The 25,003-nt window shown below is 46.8% G+C and overlaps 1 protein-coding gene and 1 long non-coding RNA gene across 2 annotated transcripts in view; one reads left to right on the forward strand and one right to left on the reverse strand.

Annotated features, from left to right (window-relative positions):
• Positions 1-15,917: 15,917 nt before the first annotated feature.
• LOC137541811 (uncharacterized) overlaps positions 15,918-25,003 on the forward strand; it is a 344,602-nt gene continuing 335,516 nt past the window's right edge. Inside the window, exon 1 of the long non-coding RNA XR_011025279.1 lies at positions 15,918-15,980. This is a non-coding gene — a long non-coding RNA (uncharacterized lncRNA). The remainder of the gene's footprint in view (positions 15,981-25,003) is intronic.
• Positions 23,480-25,003, reverse strand: part of LOC137541149 (uncharacterized) — a 38,848-nt gene continuing 37,324 nt past the window's right edge. The window contains exon 5 of the mRNA XM_068262303.1: positions 23,480-24,357. Coding sequence (XP_068118404.1) covers positions 23,543-24,357 — 815 coding nt within the window. The 3' untranslated portion in view covers positions 23,480-23,542. The remainder of the gene's footprint in view (positions 24,358-25,003) is intronic.

A 25,003-nucleotide genomic window follows, 5' to 3' on the forward strand; every position in this document is an offset into this window, starting at 1 on the left:
TTCAGCAAAATGAGAAGCGGTGGGACAGAGAGGAGAGGAGGAGATGAGTTAATTTCAGCAAAATGAGAAGCGGTGGGACAGAAAGGAGAGGAGGAGATGAGTTAATTTCAGCAGAATGAGGAGCGTTGGGACAGACAGGAGAGGAGGAAATGAGTTAATTTCAGCAGAATGAGAAGCGGTGGGACAGAGAGGAGATGCGACAGAGAGGAAAGGGGGAGATGAGTTAATTTCAGCAGAACAAGAAGCAGTGGGACAGAGAGAAGAGGACTACGCAGTGAGCCCAGGCAGCGATATCAGGATCAGCGCGGCTCAGAATAATTCCTCCTCGCTTTCTTCATTCTCATGTATTTAAAATTTCATCTGCCAGTTTCCAGAGCAATGCCTCTTGTTTATTCAAGTCCCTAAAGGCCAGTAATCCTTGTTGTGAGGCTATCGCACTGCTCCATAATAAGGTGGAACTGACACACCATTAATATGCAGCATGTACATTAGTCAGGCACGCAGTTTCCAGGCAGTGAGGAGCAAACTGGGATCTTCTGCTTATTCTCCGATTAATTTATCAGCAGGAGTCCCAGGGAGGGTGAGGGGAGATGTGGCGGAGCCAAATAGGCCAGAGGAGTTGGAGAAACTCAGGGAGGGTGAGAATAAGGCAGCCACTAGAGGAACCTTGGGGGATGGGATTGAGAAGACCTCTGCCTAAATGTTACGGCAATGGTCGGAAATGACGATTTCCGAAATCCGATTTTTGCAAATGACAAATTCCAGTTCTGCGGTTTTCTGAAGGTAACACGATACCCGAATTTCAGAATCTCAACGTTTCTGATTTTCTGTACCTTTGCGGTAAAACGGGAAATGGAAAATCAGTAATATGGGACCAATCAGAGAATGTGGTAATTTACAACGGAATTCGGAAAAACTCAATGAGAAGAGTTGGTGGTATCCGAGTTTATTGATTTTCCTATAATTATCGTGGCAAACCTATATCCGCTTTAAAAATTCATACATTCCCTGATTGGTTGAACGCTTCCGAGGGCTGTGATTGGCCTAAAATTACTGAGTTGTGTTAGATTGGATTTCTGCGTAAATCTGATTTCCAATTCTGTTTTCTGATCGGAAAGTCGATGTCTGATTGGAAAATAGGAAGTTTATGTTCCGACCATCCCTACTATTGATCGATTGCCCTCTTCTCATGTCCCACCTAAGTGGGAATTGGGAAAGATTTGTAAAAAGACGGTAAAATGGGTTCCTGGTGTGCCTGGTAATTTTGGCGCTGACACAGGAATAGCTATGGTACTACGTGGGTGCCGAGTGTGTAATTTGGGCAGCAAAGTCCGGTTCTGGAAGTTTGACACAGCGGGTGCCAGATGGGGAATGGGAGCTCAGCTATACTATAATCACACAATGGGGGTTACTTTTGCCGCTGGGATTGGCTTACAGCAGGCGCATAGTTGGCAGAGGGCACTCAGACCTGCTTCATCCGTACGCAGCATTCATCCTCCTTTCTGAGGGCTCATATGTTTTCTGTGCAACGTTCAGACTTTGTACATGGGATGAAGCGGATCTCATTTAGCGAAGCGTGTCACACATAGGGATGCTCATTTGGATTCCACGGAAATGCACTTTCCGAAATTCCGATCGGAAATTGCATTTCTGCATCGGAATGCGGAAATCGGTAATACAAGTGCGGTAGGCGGATTTCCGCCGGAAATCGCTGAAATTTCTGCCGATTTTAACATCGATTTTCTCAAAAACTATAAGGTCTTTTTGAAAACTTTTGTTGCATCTTGTTCACAAGATTCAGTTTAATAAACCCTGGAAATTTGGTGTTTCTGGGACTTACGGGGGCTTTGCTTTTAACCGCTAAATTTGGCGGATTTTTACTGTAATGTAAAATGCAGAAAATCTGCATCTGCCTATTTTCTGCATTTTACATTACAGTAAAAATCTGCCGACTTTAGCGGGTAATAGCAAAGCCCCTGTAAGTCCCAGAAACACCAAATTTCCAGGGTTTATTAAACTGAATCTTGTGAACAAGATGCAAAAAAAGTTTTCAAAAAGACCTTATAGTTTTTGAGAAAATCGATGTTAAATTCGGGCGGATTTTCCACGATTTCCGGCGGAAATTAAGCATTGGAATGCGGAAATTGGTAGCGGAATCGGTAATTGGCAATGGCGGAATGCGCATTTACAGCGGAATCGGAAATTGGCATTGCCGACCATCCCTAGTCACACATCATGTGGGCTGCATAATCATTGGCTCACGGAACCCAGGTGCGTGGGTTCATTGAACGGATGAGCAATGAGGAGGACCTGCCAGACAGACAAATGCCATAACAGCGTTCAAGGCTGCACCTGCAATGAAAACCAACAGAGGCAATGCAAAGCCCCTCTGGGACTAAATACATGCCTTGAATGCAAAACAGATGCAAATTATGTGCTAATTCTAATCTAAACATTTTGAAAGTAGATTTGAAGCAATGAATGCAGCTAGCCACTAGTATACTCACGTTCAATTTGCACAGCGGGAGACATGGCAGCGATTTCAAACAAAACCTGAATGATTTATCTGCATTGATGTGCAGAGCTCCAGCAACTGGACTATATTACACACCCTGCATACACTACAAGCAAAGGGGGGTGTTAGCTTCAGTGATAGTGTGTGCACAGCAGATTATTCCCTACTGGACTTCCCCACGGTGGTGACATACCCCCTCGGGGAAGACCTAACACTAGTCTAACAATAAAAACATAATATTACTCGTGCTGCTAATCATAAATGGTATACACATTTCATAAAGCAATCAGACGGACAAGTGACAGAGCTCAAGGTTGCGCCTGGAATGTAAACCAATGCAGAGCCCCTCTGGAACTAAATACAGGCCTTGAATGCAAAACAGATGCAAATTATGTGCTAATTCTAATCTAAACATTTTGAAAGTAGATTTGAAACAATGAATGCAGCTAGCCACTAGTATACTTACGTTCAATTTTTAGATTAGAATTAGCACATCATTTGCATCTGTTTTGCATTCAAGGCATCTATTTAGCCCCAGAGGGGCTCTGCATTGCCTCTGTTGGCTTACATTTCGGGTGCATCCTTGAGCGCTGTCATTTGTCTGTCTGTCTGCATTATGAAATGTGTATACCATTTATGATTAGCAGCACGAGGAATATTATGTTTTTATTGTCAGACTAGTGTTAGGTCTTCCCCAGGGGGGTCCATCACCGCCGTGGGGAAGTCCAGTATAGAATAATCTGTGCACACATTATCACTGAAGCTAACACCCCCCTTTGCTTGTAGTGAGTGCTAGGTGTGCGATGTAGTCCAGTTGCTGGAGCTCTGCACATCAATGCAAATAAATCATTCAGGTATAAGTTTTGTTTGAAAGTGCTGCAATATCTCCCGCTGTGCACATCACAAAAAATTATCAACTATGCCCATGCGTTGAGGGGGTTGGCGCTAGGATCCCTGTGGCGTCCCGCTTGGTATCTCCCTCTCATCTTCCGTCCGTAGTTGGTGAAATGCGCCCACACTGGGTGTTCAAATAAGACCTAACTGAACAATATTACCCAATGTGGAGTTCTGTATGCTTTATTTCAGACATGCATGGAGAGCGCAGCAGCAAATATTGAAACAGTAATTTGGACATTGGACATTCTGCAGCGATTCCAGCACTGGTTGTAAGACATTGGACACGGTTGTTTTGGACTTTTTGGCGCAGGTTGACTTTAATCTCCCTAGCGGTATGGACAGATATATCCATCCATAAAAACATGCTGGGAACAGTATAAACGTGCACTACTCTCCTGCATTGTATACTAGGGATCCATCTGAAAATGCCGCCTGCGAATAATGGCGCACGGTGTTGCCGCTAATCCGTTTGCCGCTTATTGCTATTTAACGTTAAAGCCTTATTGTTATTTAATGTTAAAGCCTTTTTGTTATTTAGCGTTAAAGCCTTATCGTTATTTAGCGTTAACACACAGAACCCTCTCTGTACCTATCCCTAATCCCCCCCTGGTGGTGCCTAACCCTAAGAGCCCCCTGGTGGTGCCTAACCCTAAGACCCCCCAGTTGGTGCCTAACCCTAAGACCCCCCAGTTGGTGCCTAACCCTAAGACCCCCCAGTTGGTGCCTAACCCTAAGACCCCCTGGTGATGACTAACCCTAACCACCCCCCTGGTGGTGCCTAACCCTAACCACCCCCCTGGTGGTGCCTAACCCTAACCACCCCCTGGTGGTGCCTAACCCTAAGACCCCCCTGATGGTGCCTAACCCTAAGACCCCCCCAGTGGTGCCTAACTCTAACCTTGACAGTGTTACATTAAATCCATTCACCGTTTTGCAGTTAAATAACGTCTGCAGTTTGGCTTATGTAGGGCGCTATTGATAAATAACGTTACTGTGGGCAATAACGTCTGCTGTTTGGCAAATGAACGGCACTATTGATAAATAACGTTACTGTGTGCCGTTTTTCTTCTTTTTTCCCTGTGCGCCATTATTATGCAGTACTAACGATAAATAGCGATAAGCGTATCTTTTTAATGCGGCGCCATTTTTATGCCATTATTCACTGATCCGGTATACTAGACCCTTGCTTGACACATTTTGTTAAGTTACAGAAAAAAAAAAGTTTTAAAAGTAAATTTTATCACTTTTTGCACAGAAATCCTGGGAAAATTGAACGTACGTGGCTGGCCTACAGTCCAGGCAAGCTCTGTGTGTCGGGTGATAATGACGATGTGTCTCGATACAGTGTGTCTTTGTCCAGTGTCAGTGAACTTTTGCAATCTTGTAGTGCACTTCTTTTGGAATTTGAAGACTAGATTAAAGATATTGCACCATAGAAGCGCTCTCTTCTCTATGATACAGTCACCCATCAAATCCCACCACTGAGAAAGCTGCTCTGGACGCTCCCTTTCCTCCTTTTCTCGTCTGACACTGGCAATGGAGAACTGGTTCTCTTTGGACATTCTATGCTTTAACCCTGGTTGTAACACGGAGCGCACATATATTTGTCTGTTGTGTTGAGCCTAGGACTGTCGCTGTACGACAGAAGTGCAGACCACTGCTAATGGTGAGTTTCCAGGAAAGTTTGAAGACTTCCTCGGGAAGCGAATCAGTGAAATAGTTTCAGGTTATTCTGCATATATGTGTTATCCAGTCACTTCTCCTTCATCTCTATAGTAGTAGTAGGAGGAAAAGCACTGGGCACTGAAGCTGAATGCTTTAGATTTATACATAACAGACATTAAAGGCATCAATGGGTAGTGATAGAGAGTCTAACAGCCGTTTCACGTGAGATTTAGGTGCAGCCAGCGCCACCATAGGCTGTAATAGGAATAACGGCTATAGTGCCGCACAGAGAGTAACTTCAGCGCTGTCAGAAGTCGGAGCTGAAGTTGCTTTTAAAACACTGTAATTCGGCCTCCAGCAATACCTGGCAGCCAAATTACATCATTCCCTACCATCCACGTGGACCTGGAGGGGGAATAGTAATTAGGGCTGCCGGGACTTGTGCAGTAGCAGGGGGAGCCGTATATCGGCTGTATCCTGCGCCCAAGTCTCCGAGCAGCGAGATTGCAGGGACGCGCTTCACTGGCTTTTACCCGAGGCCAATGAGGAAGCGGGTAAAAGCCTGTAAAACGGCTGTTAGACCCTCTATCACTATGCATTGATGCCTTAAATGTCTGTTATGTACAGGGCCGGCGCTACCATAGAGGCAAAGGAGGCAATTGCCCCAGGGCCCCAGAGCCTGTAGGGGCCCCCAGTGGCTACAAGAGGAAAACATTTTTTTCAAAAAGACCTTATAGTTTTTGAGAAAATCGATTTTAAAGTTTCAAAGGAAAAAAATACACATTTAAAAACCCGCCAAAGTTGTCGATTAATAGCAAATCCACCTTGAATGCTAGAAACCCTAAATTTGCAGAATATGTTAAGGAGATCATTAGGAATAAGAGGAAAAAAACTATTTTTCAAAAAGACCTTATAGTTTTTGAGAAAATCGATTTTAAAGTTTTGAAGGAAAAAAGTATACTTTTAAATGCAGTAAATGTCTCTTTTAGTAGCAAACCTAACAGTAGTGTAATTTTACATGTATCAAAAGAAAGAGCAATACATTTCCTGACGGGGTTTCCAGGGGTCCATACGCAGCTGCATCACTTTGGCCAGGGATCGCTATACAGCCGCAATATGGCTGTATGAAGATCCCTGGCATTTTTTCCTATTTTCCCAAAATTTTTTTGTATGTTTAGATTGTGGGAATTTTTATTTTTAAATTATGTGGGGTCCCCCCTCCTGAAACTTTTTAACCCCTTGTCCCCCATGCAGGCTGGGATAGCCAGAATGTGGAGCTCCGACCGATTGGGGCTTCACACCCTGTCTATACCAGCTGCAAAAAAGGTCCCTTAATGCCGATTTTTGTTCCGGGGTATCTGTTGGGGGCCCCCAGGTTTATTTTGCCCTGGGGCCCCATTGTTGCTTAAACCGGCCCTGGTTATGTACCTGTTGGAATTAATCTAAAGCATTCAGCTTGGGTGCCCAGTGCTTTTCCTTCTACTACTACTACATTGTGAATCTTATTACTGTGAACACCAAGGTGGCCTTAGGACCCAAGGTACAGTGCACCAGCCCACTCAGTGCCAGCCATTCTTTGGACTTTTTCTTTTTGTTTTTTCCCCTTTAACTCTGCAGCCCTCACTAAGAACCGAAATCTCAGTCCAGAGTGGAGTGCCCCTTTACTGCGCTGTAGTGGAAGGCTGAGCGATGGAGGAGTTTATTTTGAGCCGAATCTCCGTGAAGCGTCTGTTATCGTCCATGACTCAGGTGCTGCGACCTCCCCCGAACACAGAGAACAATCCGGCGTGATTTGGAAAATGATCGTCGAGTATTGAAGTCTGTGAAGGTCAGTTTCCCGGAACACGAATTGTTAGAGCTAAAACGTTTTTGTTTTTTTATTTTTAACCTTTGTCCGAATGAATCACAGAAGCATTCTCATCAGATAACAATCAAGATGCTCAAGAAATACAGCTGCACTTTTCTTTATAGCTGAAGCATAATTTCTGTCGATTTCCAGGGATAAAGACAGCAGCGGGGAGTCGTCATGTGGTCACACGTAAGCCGCGACTCGTCTGCCGGTCTGTCTGATTGCGATAAATTCCAGGAGCGGAATAGGTGGAAAGGGGGGGGTTTACGCACACTGGGGCGATTGGGTGATTTGTAGCTAATCAATCTGGATGGTTTTAACAGCATGGGCGTAGCAATCACCCCTGCGACCCCAGCCATTGCTGGAGGGGCCAGAGGCCAGTGGCCCCTCCTCCTCCCTCTCCCCAAGCAAGTGCAGCCAATTACCAAAAAAAAGTCCCTGTTCACTCACAAATACCATGTGCAGGAGCACCTGTCATTTTTTCCTGCTTCCAGATGCTGCTTAAAAAGGAACTCCAGTAAAAAATAATAAAAAAAAGTACTTAATTTTTACAATAATTATGTATAAATGATTTAGTTAATGTTTGTCCATTGTAAAATATTTTAAATCCCTGATTTACATTCTGACATTTATCATATGGTGACATTATTACTGCTGGCAGGTGATGCAGCTGCTGCTTGCTGTTTTGGCAGTTGGAAACAGCTGTAAACAGCTATTTCCCACAATGCAACAGGGTTCACAGACAGGACACTGCCAAGAGTACGTACTCAGAATTTCTTTGTGGGAGGGGTTTCACCACAATATCAGCCATACAGCGCCCCCTGATGGTCTGTTTGTGAAAAGGAATAGATTTCTGATGTAAAAGGGGGTATCAGCTACTGATTGGGATAAAGTTCAATTCTTGGTCGGAGTTTCTCTTTTTAAAAGCAGAACATTCTCTGCTGCCATTCGCCGGCTTCCGATCCTGTGACCTGCATGGGGTTCAGGGGATCGAAAGGGGCCACATGCTATCATTTTTGCAAGGGGGGGCCTGTTAAGTCTAGTTACGCCCCTTGTTTCAGATGATCTTTCTCAGCACAAAAGCAGCATTTGTCGCACTACTGATCGGCCTGCTCTGCTCTATGGAGAGGGAAGATGAATGGGAGACAATATATAACATCAGCAATTGGAGGGGATTCTCCAGTATGTGGGATTTAGGAATGGCCAATGCAAAACAGAAGTTTGCCTTTTTAAAACAGAAGGTATTTGTGATAATTCATGTTGGTGTGAGCATAAGATGTCTTCCACAATGCCGCTGAAATGCAATGATGTGTCAGCTTGTTAACACAGCCACAATAATCCAACATGCATACAGACTGTTTAACCACTTTACCCCCGCGCGTACGTATTTCTCCGCCCCTTTTTCCATCCTTTAAAAACCAGGGACGGAGAAACACGTACTTTCCGCGCTCCCGACGCTGCCCGCGCTCCCGCTCGTAAACACGCCGCCCGCCGCTAGTAAAACCGCCGCCGCCCGCTCGCCCAGAGATCAATGAACGGGAAAATCCATTCCCGTTCGTTGATCTAAGCCCCGCAATGATCAGCTGCTCTCCTATGGGCAGCGCGATCATTGTGAGAAAAAACTCACGTGTCCATGCTCATTATACTTCCTCCAAGCTTCCGGAAGGAAGCTTGGAGGTCGCATTAAAACAAAAAGTTACTGTGGCCATCTTGTGGCCAAATAGTAAACTACACCCTACACATTTTTCACATACAAATAAATGACTTTTACACATAAAATTAACTCATTACCTCCCACACTCCCCATTTTTTTTTTTTTTTTTGTAATTAAAAAAAAAATAAAAAATTTACAATTAAAAAAAATACATAAATAGTTACCTTAGGGACTGAACTTTTTAAATATTTATGTCAAGAGGGTATAACACTGTTACTTTATAAACTATGGGCTTGTAATTAGGGATGGACGCAAAACTGAAAAAAATGCACCTTTATTTCCAAATAAAATATTGGCGCCAAACATTGTGATAGGGACATAATTTAAATGGTTTTATAACCGGGACAAAAGGGCAAATACGTTTCATGGGTTTTAATTACAGTAGCATGCATTATTTAAAAACTATAATGGCCGAAAACTGAAAAATAATTATTTTTTTCCCCACATTTTTCCTATTTTCCCATTAAAACACATTTAGAAAAAAATAATTCTTGGCATAATGTCCCACCTAAAGAAAGCCTAATTGGTGGCGAAAAAAACAAGATATAGTTCATTTCATTGCGATAAGTAATAATAAAGTTATAGACGAATGAATGGAAGGAGCGCTGAAAGGTGAATATTGCTCTGGTGCTGAGGGGGTAAAACCCCTCAGTGGTGAAGTGGTTAAGATTGGTTGGTCCTCCTCAGTGCATGGCATGGATTAGTTTCAAAAACTTTTATTTGCAGGTAAATAGAAAGTCATTACAGAGCAAATTGAGAGAAATACAAAACAGAACACTGTACATGTCAAAGTAAACCATTTAAAGAGAGTCTGAAGTGAGAATAAATCTCGCTTCAGACCTCATAGTTAGCAGGGGCATGTGTGCCCCTGCTAAAACGCCGCTATCCCGCGGCTTAACGGGGGTCCCTGATCCCCCAAATCCCCTCGGTGCAGCGGGGGAGCGCTTCCTGGTTGGGGCAGAGCTAAACGCCGCAGCCCAGCCCCACGCGCATCTGTCAGCGCGTATCTCCGCCTCTCCCCCGCCCCTCTCAGTTTTCCTTCAGAGGCGGCGATGCGCGTCTCATAGACGTGACTGGAGGCAGGGCTGCAGCCGTTAGCCCTGCCTCCAGGAAGAAGAAATTTCATGACCAACTTGCGACCAACTATTGCGGGGGTGGGTTTGGGGGTGAAGGGACCCCCGTTAAGCCGCGGGATAGCGGCGTTTTAGCAGGGGCACACATGCCCCTGCTAAGTATGAGCTCTGAAGCGAGATTTATTCTCGCTTCAGAGTCTCTTTAAGTTGCATGCAATCTACAATGCTCCTAGTAGGATCATATAGGTTACATAAGATTTTCTATAAGCTTGAGCTCCATGTTACTTTTCTAAAGTCTCTTTCTGCTTGTGAGTGAAATCGTCTTTTAGGCAACTCCAGAACAATCTTCTCATACATTAAGTTGTATCGTGTAGCCCAATAAAGTATATGTTTTGTTCAGAGCGGAGATGATGTAAAATAAAATAAACAGAAAAAATAGAAACAAACAGAGAATACAGACCAGGGATGCCCAAACAGCCATAAAGAGTAATTCAGGGACTTATCACTTAACATGGTGTGGTTAGTACCCTAAAGGTAAGGTAGGGTGTTGCGAATCCCCAAGGAGGACACATTTTGTATCCAGGGAAGCCAGACTTTTTCGAAGTGGTGGGTCGTGTCCAACAGATTCTCTTTAAAGGGACACTGTAGGGGGGGTCGGGGGAAAATGAGCTGAACTTACCCGGGGCTTCTAATGGTCCCCCGCAGACATCCTGTGCCCGCGCAGCCACTCACCGATGCCCAGCCCCCCCGCAGACATCCTGTGCCCGCGCAGCCGCTCACCGATGCCCAGCCCCCCCGCAGACATCCTGTGCCCGCGCAGCCACTCACCGATGCCCAGCCCCCCCGCAGACATCCTGTGCCCGCGCAGCCACTCACCGATGCCCAGCCCCCCCGCAGACATCCTGTGCCCGCGCAGCCACTCACCGATGCCCAGCCCCCCCGCAGACATCCTGTGCCCGCGCAGCCACTCACCGATGCCCAGCCCCCCCGCAGACATCCTGTGCCCGCGCAGCCACTCACCGATGCCCAGCCCCCCCGCAGACATCCTGTGCCCGCGCAGCCACTCACCGATGCCCAGCCCCCCCGCAGACATCCTGTGCCCGCGCAGCCACTCACCGATGCCCAGCCCCCCCGCAGACATCCTGTGCCCGCGCAGCCACTCACCGATGCCCAGCCCCCCCGCAGACATCCTGTGCCCGCGCAGCCACTCACCGATGCCCAGCCCCCCCGCAGACATCCTGTGCCCGCGCAGCCACTCACCGATGCCCAGCCCCCCCGCAGACATCCTGTGCCCGCGCAGCCACTCACCGATGCCCAGCCCCCCCGCAGACATCCTGTGCCCGCGCAGCCACTCACCGATGCCCAGCCCCCCCGCAGACGTCCTGTGCCCGCGCAGTCACTCACCGATGCTCTGGCCCCGCCTCCAGGTCACTTCTGGAATTTCAGACTTTAAAGTCTGAAAACCACTGCGCCTGCGTTGCCGTTTCCCCGCTCCCGCTGATGTCACCAGGAGCGTATAGCAAGCCCTGTATGGTCTGTGCCTGCGCAGTATGCTCCTGGTGACATGAGCAGAAGCGAGGACACGGCAACACAGGTGCAGTGGTTTTCAGACTTTAAAGTCTGAAATTCCAGAAGTGAACCGGAGGCGGGGCCGGAGCATCGGTGAGTGGCTGCGCCAACACAGGATGTCTGCGGGGGACCATTAGAAGCTCCGGGTAAGTTCAACTCATTTTCCCCCGACCCCCCTACAGTATCCCTTTAGGCTGCTTCCACAGTGGGACGTTACAGGCGCACGTTAGAGCAGCCTGTAACGCAGCCCACCGCACAGTAATGAAAAATCAATGGGCTGTTCACAGTGCCCATGTTGTATTACACTGTAACGCTAGACGTCAAGAGAAAGTACCGCATGCAGTACGTTATACGCGGCTAAGCCGCGTTAGACTGCTTGCACATGCTCAGTAATGTTGGGGAGGAGGGGAGAGCCGCCGGGCACATGGCTAATTAATATTCACTGCACTTTGTGACATGCAGTGTTTACTTCCTGGAGCGGCCACTTTGTGCTGCGATTGGCTGGCGGGACCACGTGATGCCGCATGCGTCACAAAGTACTCATCACGGCATCACGGATGCCAGAGTGAGCTGCACAACATGGCTCGCTCTGACGTCAACATCCAACACCACCAGGCGTTGCGTTAGGGGCACGTTATGCGACCATAACGTCCCCTAAAACGCAACGTCCTGGTGGGAAAGCAGCCTTAATCCTTTCATTGATCATAAGATCATGTACATAGTTACATAGTTATTTTGGTTGAAAAAAGACATACGTCCATCGAGTTCAACCAGTATGAAGTACAACTCCAGCCTGCTCCCTCACATATCCCTGTTGATCCAGAGGAAGGCGAAAAAACCCCCACAAGGCATGGTCCAATTAGCCCCTAAAGGGAAAAATTCCTTCCCGACTCCAGATGGCAATCAGATAACATCCCTGGATCAACATCATTAGGCATTACCTAGTAATTGTAGCCATGGATGTCTCTCAACGCAAGGAAAGCATCTAAGCCCCCTCAAGGACCACTTTACAATGCAAACTTGGCTTTTGCCATTGTGAGGCGATATATGTTTTGCAGGCATGAGCTAAAAACTGTATTAGTTTGTGTTTAGCAACGGTCATAGTTTTTGGTTGAAAGCCCAGCAAAAAAAATTGGTCAGATCAAGGGTAAGGTGTAGATCTAAGATCCTGTTAATTAATCTGAGGAGTTTTTTCTACAAGTCAAGCTATTGGGCACGACCACCACGTATGGAACATAGTACCCTGAACCTGACATCCTCGGAAACAGGTAGGGTCTCTGTTTGGGTAGATTTGGTGTAGTCTGACCGGTACCAGGTAGGTTCTATGCAGAATTCGCAGTGATACCTCCACATGTGTCACTAAAAGACTACCCCTGGATAGTGTATCAAAACATTGGAGCCACTGACCCCCATCCAGATTCTGCCCACAGTCTGTTATCCACTCCAGCTGAAATGGAAATTTAGATTAATTAGAGGCAGCATTAAAAATTGCATAGAGCATAGAGAGGGTTTTCTTTCGTAATGGGTCCAAAAGACAGATCGATTCCAATGATGATAATTTTAATAATGAAACAGTTGAGTTAGTCTGAAGTATTCTGTCTAGGGGACCTGGTTGATTTCAGTAAAGGACTGAAGGGAGCAAACGTTGCCACCTTTAAGGAAACACTTGAGCGTAGTGAGCTTATGAAGAGTCCACCATTTAAATCTCTGTTTCTGGAGCCCTTCAGAGAAATCAGGATTCGAAAAGAATTCCAGAAGGCGGGAAGGATGCGACTGAAGATTACATTTGAATCTGACTTTCCTCCAGACAATAAGCATGTAGTACGAATATGGGGACCTTTTTTAAGATCCTTGGGTTTCCAATGTTGGGACCATAAAATACCTTTCCAAGATAAAGGGGACATTATCTTATTTTCTAATTGAATCCATTTAGGTACGTGAAGCCCTGCATAAAGCATTGGTAGGAAAGCTGGGCTTCTTTTTCCGCCAAATGAATAGAAAGATATGCCTTTGCAGGGGTTCCAGTACCTTTTTTGTTAAGGGGATAGGGAGTGTTCTGAAGTTGTACATAATCTTAGGAAGAAGTGTCATCTTGGCAGCTGTTACACGTCCTGCCCACGATATATTCTGATTCATCCAAGACTCAAGTAATTTGTGCAATTCCGTAAATAGGGGGATCATTGGGAATTTTTACTCCTAGATATTTGAGATAATGAGGTTGAAATTTAAATTGGAATATCCTACAAATATCCTACCCATGCCAGGGGAATAGTCAGAGGCGCCTTTACCTGCTGGCACTACAAGCAGGTGCTTGGAGCGGCATGAAGGGAGGGGGCCCGCTGCTGCGGAAGGGGGTTAGACTGCGTGCCACTGATCGCCGCTATTAAAATCAGCTGCAGCTGCGCTTGTCGGCGATCGTGGTTTATTTACACCACGTGGTGCTCCGCCGCTTCTATGCACGCCCCCCCCCCCCCCCCCGCCCAGCCCAGCCAATAGACTTGGTGTAAAGTCTCGGCGGAGAGTCAGGCCCACTCCACCTCCTCCAAATCGCCTTGCCCGCCCACCGCCCCTCTCCCTAGCAGCAGCCGCAGTTTGTTTTCTGTGCGCGTGTGGCGCCGCCTTTAACTCCGCCCCCCGCCTGAAGGCAGCGTGACTCTCCTGACCGGCGCAGCATGCCTGAGGGGACAGCCTTGGGGAGCATTGATGAACATCTCTCCGCAGGGCCGGTTCAAGTAACAATTGGGCCCTAGGGCAAAATTAGCCTGGGGGCCCACCAACAGACACCCCCTGACCAAAAAGCGCCATTAGAGGCCCTTTGTTGCAGCCAAATTTCCCTCCTGGTCCCCTGAGCTGGCTGCTGACCCTCCCCCAATCACCTCCCAACTTAACAGACTCTGCAGAGTCCCTGGGGAGCAACAGTTAAGATGGGGAGGGACACCGTGGGGGCCCCTACAGCAGGGTCCCCAACCGCCCCATTTTCGCCGGGACGGTCCCGATTTTGGGGGGCCGTCCTGCTGTCCCACGCTGCCCCCCCCCCTGGTCCCGGCCGCTGGGGAGAGAGGGGGAAAAACCGATCGAGGCACCAGCCCGGGATGCGTGTATGCGGCATGGATGGCCGCCGCCATTGAGCTCCTCCCTCCTAATGTGCCCCCCAGTGTCCCCTTCCCCCCGCAGAGTAAAATGGGCAGCGGAGCGGGCTGTAACTCTTACCACTGCCGTACCGGGATGTCATCTGGTCTTCTCGCTTCCTGTTTCCTGTGACGTTACAGGAAGCAGGAAGCCTAGAAGACCAGATGGGATCCCGGTACGCAGCGGAGAGGCAATGGTAAGAGTTACAGCCCGCTCCGCTGCCCATTTTACTCTGCGGGGGGAAGGGGACACTGGGGGGCACATTAGGAGGGAAAAGCTTAATGGCGGCAGCCATTCATGCCGCATACCCACATCCCGGGCTGGTGCCTCGATTGTTTTTTTCCACCTCTCTCTGCCAACCCACTGGCACCCTCACAGCGCCTCCCTTTTCAGGACTAAGTAACATTAATTGATAATTATTTTAAAAAAACTTTTTGTGGGCGTGGCCAGGGGGTTGGCCAGGGGTGTGGCCTAAGTGCCCCGTTTTGCTAAATTAAAATGTTGGGAGGTATGACTACAGGCTTTGGGGCCCTGGGGCAATTGCCCATTTTTTCCTATGGTAGCTCCGGCCCTGGGCACAGAATCCGGAGGGGGGGGGGGGGGGGGGTCGCTCAGTCTGGGGGGCCTTTGTAAGCAAACCCCACAAGCAGATCAGCCAGCGTTATGTGCTTTAAAACAAGAAGAGAATCGAGAGCCCAATATGGTGCAGTATTGTCAGGTAAAATGAAGAGTTCAATACAATTTTATGTATATATATACTCACAAACACGGGTTACCAATAGGCAACCACTTTAAATGCAGGTGGGGAGCATTAGGACCTGACCACACTCAGGTTAAGAAGTCGCTCTCTGTAGATAGTAGGTGGGGATGCACCCCTCCACCCAGGGTGGACTAGAAGATCAGCAAAAACTCGGTATACAGAGGCGCCAGAGTAGAGTAAAACGTTTTAAAAACTGCTTAAAAGGAGAGGGGGATGTTAAGGTGGACTTACCTCCCTCTTACAAAAAAAGAAAACTCACTTGAGTCTCAATAAAATAGAATTGTCAAGTAATTTATTCAACTCCACAAATGCAACGCGTTTCGCGGGCATGACCCCACTTCCTCAGGCAAAAATGGGAGCACAACTCAGTGGGTCAAGCAATAGAGGCGCTCAAACTTATTGCTTGACCCACTGAGTTGTGCTCCCATTTTTGCCTGAGGAAGCGGGGTCACGCCCGCGAAACGCGTTGCATTTGTGGAGTTGAATAAATTACTTGACAATTCTATTTTATTGAGACTCAAGTGAGTTTTCTTTTTTTGTAAGAGGGAGGTGAGTCCACCTTAACATCCCCCTCTCCTGTTAAGCGTTTTTTAAAACGTTTTACTCTACTCTGGCGCCTCTGTATACCGAGTTTTTGCTGAGCCAGCGTTATGTACACAGGAAGTGCACAGGACTCAGCAGCTTCCTGCTGAGCTTCATGCATGTGGCGCCCCGCCCCCTTCCTCTCTAGGCAACAGGGAAGTAGAGTGTGTGTCTGATTGTGAGACAAGCAGCCTCAAAACTAGCAGTCCATAGAGCAGCTCAGCAGGGTGAGTGTAAAGAATCAAGTCGCACAGCAGTATAAGCACCAGGGCTGTTGTCACATATAAAACACTGACACCTTTCTTTGCCCCTGTGATAAGAGTCTCACTAAATATCAGTATGCATATTATTGAGGAGTCTTGTGAGTAGCTAATGGATTACAAACAACACATGCCTGTGATCTACCCTTCTGTCAGAGGCAACACATTAAAGGCTCATACACACATCAGACTATAGTCTTTGGAAAATGAAAGATCACAGACCAATGTTACCCCCTTCCATGTAGTATGAGAGCCATACTCTACACAGTCTTTTCTATGGAGCTGAACTCCACATCAGACAGAAATCTTTGCAAGATGCTGCACACACAGATGCTGCATAGACACAAAAGATCATTATCTGCAAAAGATCCGTTCCTGCAAAATATCCATTCCTGCAAAATGCATTCATAGTCTATGATACCTGCAGATCCTCATACACACCTTGTTTAACTGACATTCATCTGCAGATCAAGCAATCATCCGCAGATCTGAAAATCCATCCTGGTGGATCTGATCTGCAGATGAATGTCAGTTAAACAAGGTGTGTATGAGGATCTGCAGGTATCATAGACTATGAATGCATTCTGCAGGAACGGATCTTTTGCAGGAACGGATCTTTTGCAGATACTGATCTGTTGTGTCTATACAGCATCTGTGTGTGCAGCATCTTGCACAGATTTCTGTCTGATGGGGAGTTCAGCTCCATAGAATAGGCTGTGTAGGCAGGGCCGGATTTGTACTCTTTACCGCCCAAGGCCGCTGTTACCAGCACCCCTTCAGTATAGGTAACCTCATACCCCCCCCTTAATCGCTCCTTTTCCCACCCCCCTTTCAGTATAGGTAGCCAGCTCGCCATCACACCGCAGCAGCCATCAGTGTCACTCATTTCTCCATTCGTCTCCAGTGCCGAAGCTTCCTCTTCCCCTCTGTCTCCAATGCTGCACAAGTCCATAGCCGCTGGCCACAATGCAAACATGCACAGAGAGCAAGGTGGTCGTTGAACAGGCTGTTGGCAGCAGAGTACCGCAGTCAGGGACTCACCTGATCTCCCTGCATTGCAGCATTTGCAAGTTTGCAAATGCTGCATAAGTCCAGCCTGCTGCTTTGGTGCCCTTGCTCCTGTGGTGCCCTAGGCCATGGCCTAGTAGGCCTTGCCTGAAATCCGGCCCTGTGTGTAGGTATGGCTCTCCTACTACATGGAAGGGGGTAAAATTGGTCTGTGATCTCTCATTTTCCAAAGACTATGGTCTGATGTGTGTATGAGCCTTAACACCAGGCCTGTCAAATTGTCAGCAAGCATTATAAGGTGGTCAGATGTGTTCTCAAGGTGATGTGTTGGGTTTACAGGCTGAGAACACACTAGGCAGAAGCCCTATCTTTGTGGAAAACGCTAGTATTTTTGCTGATGAAAGTCTGGGCACGTGTGAAAAAAACCTATATTAATTTATTTGTGTTTGTGCATTATGCACAAATTTCTGTTTCGCTATGCAGCTGGGTCATAGTGTGGGGCTTTAGGTAGGTATGCTAGAGGGAAACAGTAAATTCGGGGGCCTGAGGCAAGTGGACAAAAAGGGCGCTGCCATTCACTCCCATAATAAATATCGTTTAATGGGCGCCCAACAGGAAAAAAGGACGCAGGAGAAAAATAACGTTTTACAAGCGGCGCCCGGAGACTTTTACTGTTTTATAACTGCTTCTAATGATTACACATTATTTAATGATTTATAATTTTTTTAAACATTATTTTTAAACGAAAAACAGTACAATATTTTTTCAAATGTTATTAATGCTTATCACAGGGGGGGTCTTAGGTTTAGGCACCACCAGGGGTGTTTTAGGGTTAAGCACCACCAGGGGGGTCTTAGGTTTAGGCACTACCAGGGGGGTCTTAGGTTTAGGCACCACCAGGGGGGTCTTAGGTTTAGGCACCACCAGGGGGGGGTTTTAGGGTTAGGCACCACCTGGGGGTTCTTAGGTTTAGGCACCACCAGGGGGGTCTTAGGTTTAGGCACCACCAGGGGGGTCTTAGGTTTAAGCAGCACCAGGGGGGTCTTAGGTTTAGGCACCACCAGGGGAGGTCTTAGGTTTAGGCACCACCAGGGGGGTCTTAGGTTTAGGCACCACCAGGGGGGTCTTAGGTTTAGGCACCACCAGGGGGGTCTTAGGTTTAAGCACCACCAGGGGAGTCTTAGGTTTAGGCACCACCAGGGGGGTCTTAGGGTTAGGCACCACCTGGGGGGTCTTAGGTTTAGGCACCACCAGGGGGGTCTTAGGTTTAGGCACCACCAGGGGGGTCTAGGGGTTAGGGGTAGGTACAGGGAGGGTTCTGTATGAGAGTAGGGTTAGGTATAGCTTTAGTAAAATTCTTATTCATCTTTTATAAAACGTTATTATACATTTCACTTTTTAAACAGGGAAGATTAACGTTTTTACAATTGCCGATTTTATACACATTATTTAATGATTTATAACTTTATAAAACATTATTTTTAAACGAAATATAGCACAATTATTTTTAAACGTTATTCATGCTTATCGTTTAAAACCCTGCGCCCCTTTTTTCCCGACGCCATTTTTTAACGTACGCTTGGGTGCCAGGTGGTGGTACGTGTGCGGCTGAGTGCCAGGTGGTGGTATGTGTGCGGCTGAGTGCCAGGTTTTTTTTACATTTTATTTTTACATCATGGACATGGTGGCAGCATGGGAGAAGGGAGGGGGGAGGGCGCCACAGGTTTTCTTGCCTGAAGTGACAAAAAGGCCAGAGGCGCCCTTGGGGATAGTTAGTGAACATGGCTTCTGATTTATCATAATTGAGCTTTAGGCCCGACACATACTCAAAATGTTTCAGTTCCTTCAGCAAATTCGGCACTGTGATGGTTGGCTGAGTCAAGGTTACTAAAACGTCATCTGCAAATAAATTAAGCATATATTCTGTTTCACCTATACAGTAGCCTTTAATATCAACATTATGGCGTATAGCACAAACCAAGGGTTCCATCACAAGTGCAATAATTGCCGGAGAAAGGGGGCAACCTTGTCGGGTGCCTCGTTTTATGGAAATTGCTGTTGGGGATGAGCTAGGAAGCTTAAAGAGGAGCTGTTAGGTATAAGGTCTCAGAGAAAAAAACACATATATCAGTAGCTAAAGATTGGCTGTACTTACATTACATATGCATTTCACTGTCCACGTTTGTACTTCACAGAATTTGTATATAGTATTTGCAGAGAATGATGCTCCTGACAGGTCATGGCAGGTTCCATGTTTGACTGTCTTGTATGAAGCCAATTGTGATGTCATATCCTCCCTCACCCTGCTTCCTGATGATTCGACTCACAAAAAAAGTTCAGGATCATAGATCCTAATGGTTCATGATCCGAACAACACTACTGTGCAATGAATATTAATTAGCCATGTGGCTAGGAACAATAGGACTCATGCAGTATACTCTAACGGAACATGTGCCCTGTGAACAGCACATTGATTTTTCAGTGCTGTGAGTTGGGCTGCTGCTGTAACATGAGCCTGTAACTTCTCACTGTGAAAGCAGCCTTGGGGCGTGATAGGGAAATGAAGGGGAGGACCAAGGGAGTGCAGTGGGGAGAAGAAGCAGCCCCAGAATGCTTTGCAGTATCTGTTATGGGCCCGCCGGCCTCCTTAGGAGCTTGGGATTGCTATTCAGCAAAAATCAAAGTAAGAGAGATTTTTAACTTCAGTATTGCCTTTTGGGCTTCCTTCTAAACTGTTTAACACAGGAGAATAGAGGTTTAAATTAGCTTTTGCAGCCTGACAATTACTCTTTAAGGTACGCAATAGGGGTTGAATATAATTGCTCAATGATTAACCACTTCACCACTGAGGGGTTTTACCCCTTGAACACCAGAGCAATTTTCACCTTTCAGCACTCCTTCCATTAATTCGTCTATAACTTTATTATTACTTATCCCAATGAAATGAACTATATCTTGTTTTTTTCGCCACCAATTAGGCTTTCTTTAGGTGGGACATTATGCCAAGAATTATTTTATTCTAAATGTGTTTTAATAGGAAAATAGGAAAAAATGTGGGAAAAAATTATTACTTTTCAGTTTTCGGCCATTATAGTTTTAAAATAAAGCATGCTACTGTAATTAAAACCCATGAAATGTATTAACCCATTTGTCCCGGTTATAAAACCATTTAAATTATGTCCCTATCACAATGTTTGGCGACAATATTTTATGTGGAAATAAAGGTGCATTTTTTTCAGTTTTGCGTCCATCCCTAATTACAAGCCCGCAGTTTATAAAGTAACAGTGTTATACCCTCTTGACATAAATATTTAAAAAAGTTCAGTCCCTAAAGTAACTATTTATGTTTTTTTTTTTATTGTGCTTTTTTTTTTTAATTACAAAAAAAAATAAAAAAATTGGGGAGTGTGGGAGGTAATGAGTTAATTTATTGTGTAAATGTAATGTTTGTTTATGTAAAATGCTTTTAGGGTGTAGTTTACTATTTGGCCTCAAGATGGCCACAGTGTGTTTATTTACATGCGACCTGTAAGCGTCCTTCCGGACGCTTACAGGAAGCAGTAGGAGGCTGGGAGAATCACAATGATCGCGCTGTTTCTAATAGAAGCAGCAGATCATTGCGGGGGCTTAGATCAACGAACGGGAAGGGATTTTCCCGTTCAGTGATCTCCGGGCGAGCGGGCGGCGGCGTGCACGAGCAGTGGGTGCGCGCGCACGAGCGGCGGGAGCGCGGACAGAGGCGGTAGCGCGGAAGGTACGGATTTCTCCGTCCCTGGTTTTTAGGGGGGGGGAAAAGGGACGGAGAAATTCGTACCGCGGGGGTTTAAGTGGTTAAAGAAATGAGCTGCACAGGCCTGCCCTCTTCAACACACACTTCATGAAATCCCAAGAAATGGTGTCAAAGGCTTTTTCAATGTCTAACGCTAAAGTGATAAGTTGAGAGCCCGAGGATCTAGTGTGATGTAATATATTCATGGCTCTACCAATGTTGTCGGAGGCCTGCCTGTGCGGGACAAAACCCACTTCATCCTTATCCACTAGGAAGGGGAGGAGTTTATTGAGGCATTGTGTTAGTATACTTGTAAGGATTTTGTAGTCAAGGTTTAATAGTGCTATTGGTCTGTAGTTTTGGTGTCTAACAATTCTCTGTCTAACATCATTCTGGCCTCTGCGACAGCGGCTGCAACAAACATTTAAAATAAATAAATACATTTTGTATGTAATGTATATGCCATAACAACATTGTTCTGGCCTCTGCTACAGCGGCTGCATCAACCGTTTATTTTCTTTCTTCAAAACTACCAAAATTGTGTATGTAATGTATATACCGTGACAACATCCTTCCGGCCTCTGCTACAGCGGCTGCAACAAACATTTAAAAAAAAAAAAAAAACAAACTTCAATTTTCGTATGTAATGTATATGCCATGCCAAGAACGTTCTGGCCTCTGCTGCGTTTCGTCTGTCAGTGTGAACCAGGCCTACCCTTTAGCACTTTATCCCACAAATGTAGGAGTGTCATGTGATTTCTGCCCTTTAGAGATTAAAACACGACTTTGCATAAACACATTTTTGATGGAACTTTTGCCATGGAACCCCCTCCGGCACGCCACTGTCCAGGTGTTAGAACATTTTAAGAAACTTTTCCATCCATTTTGTAGCCAGAAACAGCCCCGATAGGTGTTAGAATTCACCTGGCCATTGAAGTCTATGGCGGTTCGCCTGTTCGCAAACATTTGCAGCAGGTTTGCGCTCGTGAACCGGAAATTTGATGTTGGCGATACCATTAGTGCAGAGCTGTGATAGTCTTGATGTGTCTTTTCACACGTATTCTGAGGCTGTACAAGCTCTACACAGTTCCAAAAACTAACCCATGATCACGAGCTGTTTTTCCTGATCACGAGGTCGGATTCCGAATTCATGATCGCCTCTTGATCACGGATTCAGTTCCAAATGCACCCGTGATCGTGGTCCAAATCCGGCTCGTGATCACGGATTTAGCCGACTTGCTAGAAACACCAAATTTGCCAGATATGTTAAGTAGGAAAGTGGGAACAAGGGGATAACATTTTTTCAAAAAGACCTTATAGTTTTTGAGAAAATAGATTTTAAAGTTTCAAAGGAAAAAATATACATTGAAATGCGGTAAATGGCAGTTAATGGGTTTACCGCATTTAAATGTATACTTTTTTCCTATGAAACGTCCTTTGAAAATTTAAAATCGATTTTCTCAAAAACTATAAGGTCTTCTTAAAAAAAAAAAATGTTCCCCTTGTTCCCACTCTTCTACTTAACATATCTGGCAAATTTGGTGTTTCTAGCATGTAAGGAGGCTTTGCTTTTAACCAGGACTGCAGTAATTTTAATTGATCTGTGCTGCGTGGGCTCTTCAGCCCGCAGCACAGATTGGGTGATAGGCAGGGCGATCAGACTTCCCCCCTTTTTTCCCCACTAGGGGGATGTCCTGCTGGGGCGGGTCTGATCGCCGCCGCTGCCTTGTGCCCTGTGGGGGGGGGGGCTCATCAAAGTCCCCCTCCGCAGCGCTATTCCCCCCTCCCTCTCCTTCCCTCCCTCCCCCCCTTACTAAGGGCGGCACAGGATGGCGATCCGTCCTGTATCGCCTCTGATAGGCTTCAGCCTATCAGATGGCGGCGATCCCCGGCCAATCAGAGGCCGGGGATCGCAGATCTCCTTTACGGCACTGCTGTGACAACAGCGTTGTGCGACGTAAACACCGGGGATTTCTTCCCCGGGTGTTTACATTTCGCCTGCGAGCCGCGAGCGGAGGATCGCAGGCTGTTCATGGAGACTCCCTCCGTGAACTGACATGGAACTCCATGGAAATACCACTGCGACCAGCCGCCGCCTATTGACGTTGGCTGGTCGTTAAGTGGTTTTTAAAGTCAGCGGGTTTTGGTGGGTTTTAATCATGAATACTAGTTTCAATTGAAACTGATTTTCTCAAAAAAAAAATCTTAACATTGTAAACCCATGCAATTTCGGTGATTGTAGCATGTACGGGGGCGTTGCTATTAACGTTAAAGTCAAATCCATGATCACGTCCGTGATCACAGATTCTACAGGCAATCACGGCTAAAATCCGATCTTATTCAGAATTCCGTTTCAAATCCGGATCACGATCACGTTGTATCCGGATTTCGATACTGCCGTGGCCGGATTTACTCAAATTAGTGATCGGGGGTAGACCGTGCAACACTACCTGATGGACAGAGTCTCCTCACTATTGCTGGAAATAACCTAGGAAGGAGGGGGGGGGGGGGGCTTCAGCAGGGGCACCGATGTGATAAAACCATCCGAGGATCTCCCCCTTCTTTTCCTGTATGGAGAACGCTTGTATTTATGCTTTTAGAAAATGATAGATGCTTCACAAGATCTAATTACTCCTTACTTCTACTCTATATGATAAAAAGTGGAAGAGACATTTGCACATTTTTAGTTTTTTTTATTGTTTATTCTGCCTTTGTAGCACCCGGAGCTTTAGTGATAGTCTCTAGTCAGTCTCTAGGACGGTGAAGAGCTGGTAGCAGGGTAGACCACCTGGATTGGTGTACATGTACACCTGTCGCGTCGTCCCTCCCTGCATGGCAGCTTATGCAAGAAGACGACGACGGGATAGCTCCTGCCGGACAGCCCTGCAGGTATGATGGCTGCAGAGCACCCTGTAGGGACCCTTACAGGCGTGACGGCTGCCGGAGGAGCTGCTGGACCTTCTGATGGCATAGATGTGGTGCTTGCCGGGTGGTCTTCTTCTTCTCTGCTCACTGATAGCACACTAGTGGCAGAGGTGACACTGGGTGTAGATGTCGCAGTGTCATCTGATGCTTCTGATGAAGAAGCTGATGAGCCACCTGATGGCACAGTCGTGTCACTTTGTTTGGGGATCACGCTGGCAGTTGCAGGTTCTGGGGTGGCTCTTGGTACAGGAGAGTGCCTGATGGCAGTATACTCCGGAAAGGCAGGTGGCAGAGGGCTGATGTCACCCTCTGATGATGATGTAGAGGAGCTTTTTCTCGAAAGTCCTTCCTCTAGTAACACAAAGTTATCCTTTTTGTAGTACTTTGCAGTTTTGTATAGGTAGATTCCCACTCCTATGTTAATTATCAGTAACACGAGTGAAAGGAAAAATGCCGTGATCCGGTAGATCTTCTGTGCCGCCTTCCATTTATCAGTAGGCAGTTTGAAGAGCTCCTGGAGGAAGTTTTCTATTGTTGACTTCCTTTTGACTGGCGTTGTTGCCCTGCTACCTGGTGTAGTCACCTTGCTCAATTTTCTTTTCTGTTTTACTTCTTCAGGTCCAGCTGTTACAGGGGAGGCCTCTGCAAGACAAAAAACAACATATGTGTGGTTAGATCAGTGTAACCCTAAAACAGAATAAATACCAAGTTCTAAGAGAGTTCCATTGTATAGAAAATTGATCATTATGGACACCACAAACCCAGCACACAAAGCACTGAAGCTGCCCCCTGAATGCAGAGCGTATGTCTCTATCTCCCTACAGCGCCCTCTGCCTGGTTTACTTGAAGTCAGTGGCGTAGGGCCCGCAGTCGCAATGGTCGCCGTGGCGACCGGGCCCGGCTCCTGAAAAGGTGGGGGAGGGGCCCGGGGGGCCCATGTCCGTTTGGAGTGCGGTCCGTGCGCGCTATTGGGAGGGGGGGAGCCGCAGCCGGGGGGAGGGCAGCCCGACCTCTCCCTCCCTTCCTCTCCCCGGGGCCCCCCCCTCAGATGCAGAGTGAGCGCGCATGGAAGCGCTGTAGGCAGAACTCACCTCCCTGCGTTCCAATCGCCGCTGATCTCCTCTCTGCATAGAAGCTGATACACACTGCTTCCAGCTAAACAGGAAGCAGTGTGTATCAGCATCTATACAGTGGGAGGAGATCACCGGCGCAGGGACGGAGGTGAGTCCTGCCTACAACGCTTCCGTGCACGCTCACTCTGCATCTGAGGGGGGAGGGGCCCGGGGAG

This window comes from Hyperolius riggenbachi, chromosome 12, assembly GCF_040937935.1.
Source record: "Hyperolius riggenbachi isolate aHypRig1 chromosome 12, aHypRig1.pri, whole genome shotgun sequence".
In the NCBI taxonomy this organism is placed as follows: domain Eukaryota; kingdom Metazoa; phylum Chordata; class Amphibia; order Anura; family Hyperoliidae; genus Hyperolius; species Hyperolius riggenbachi.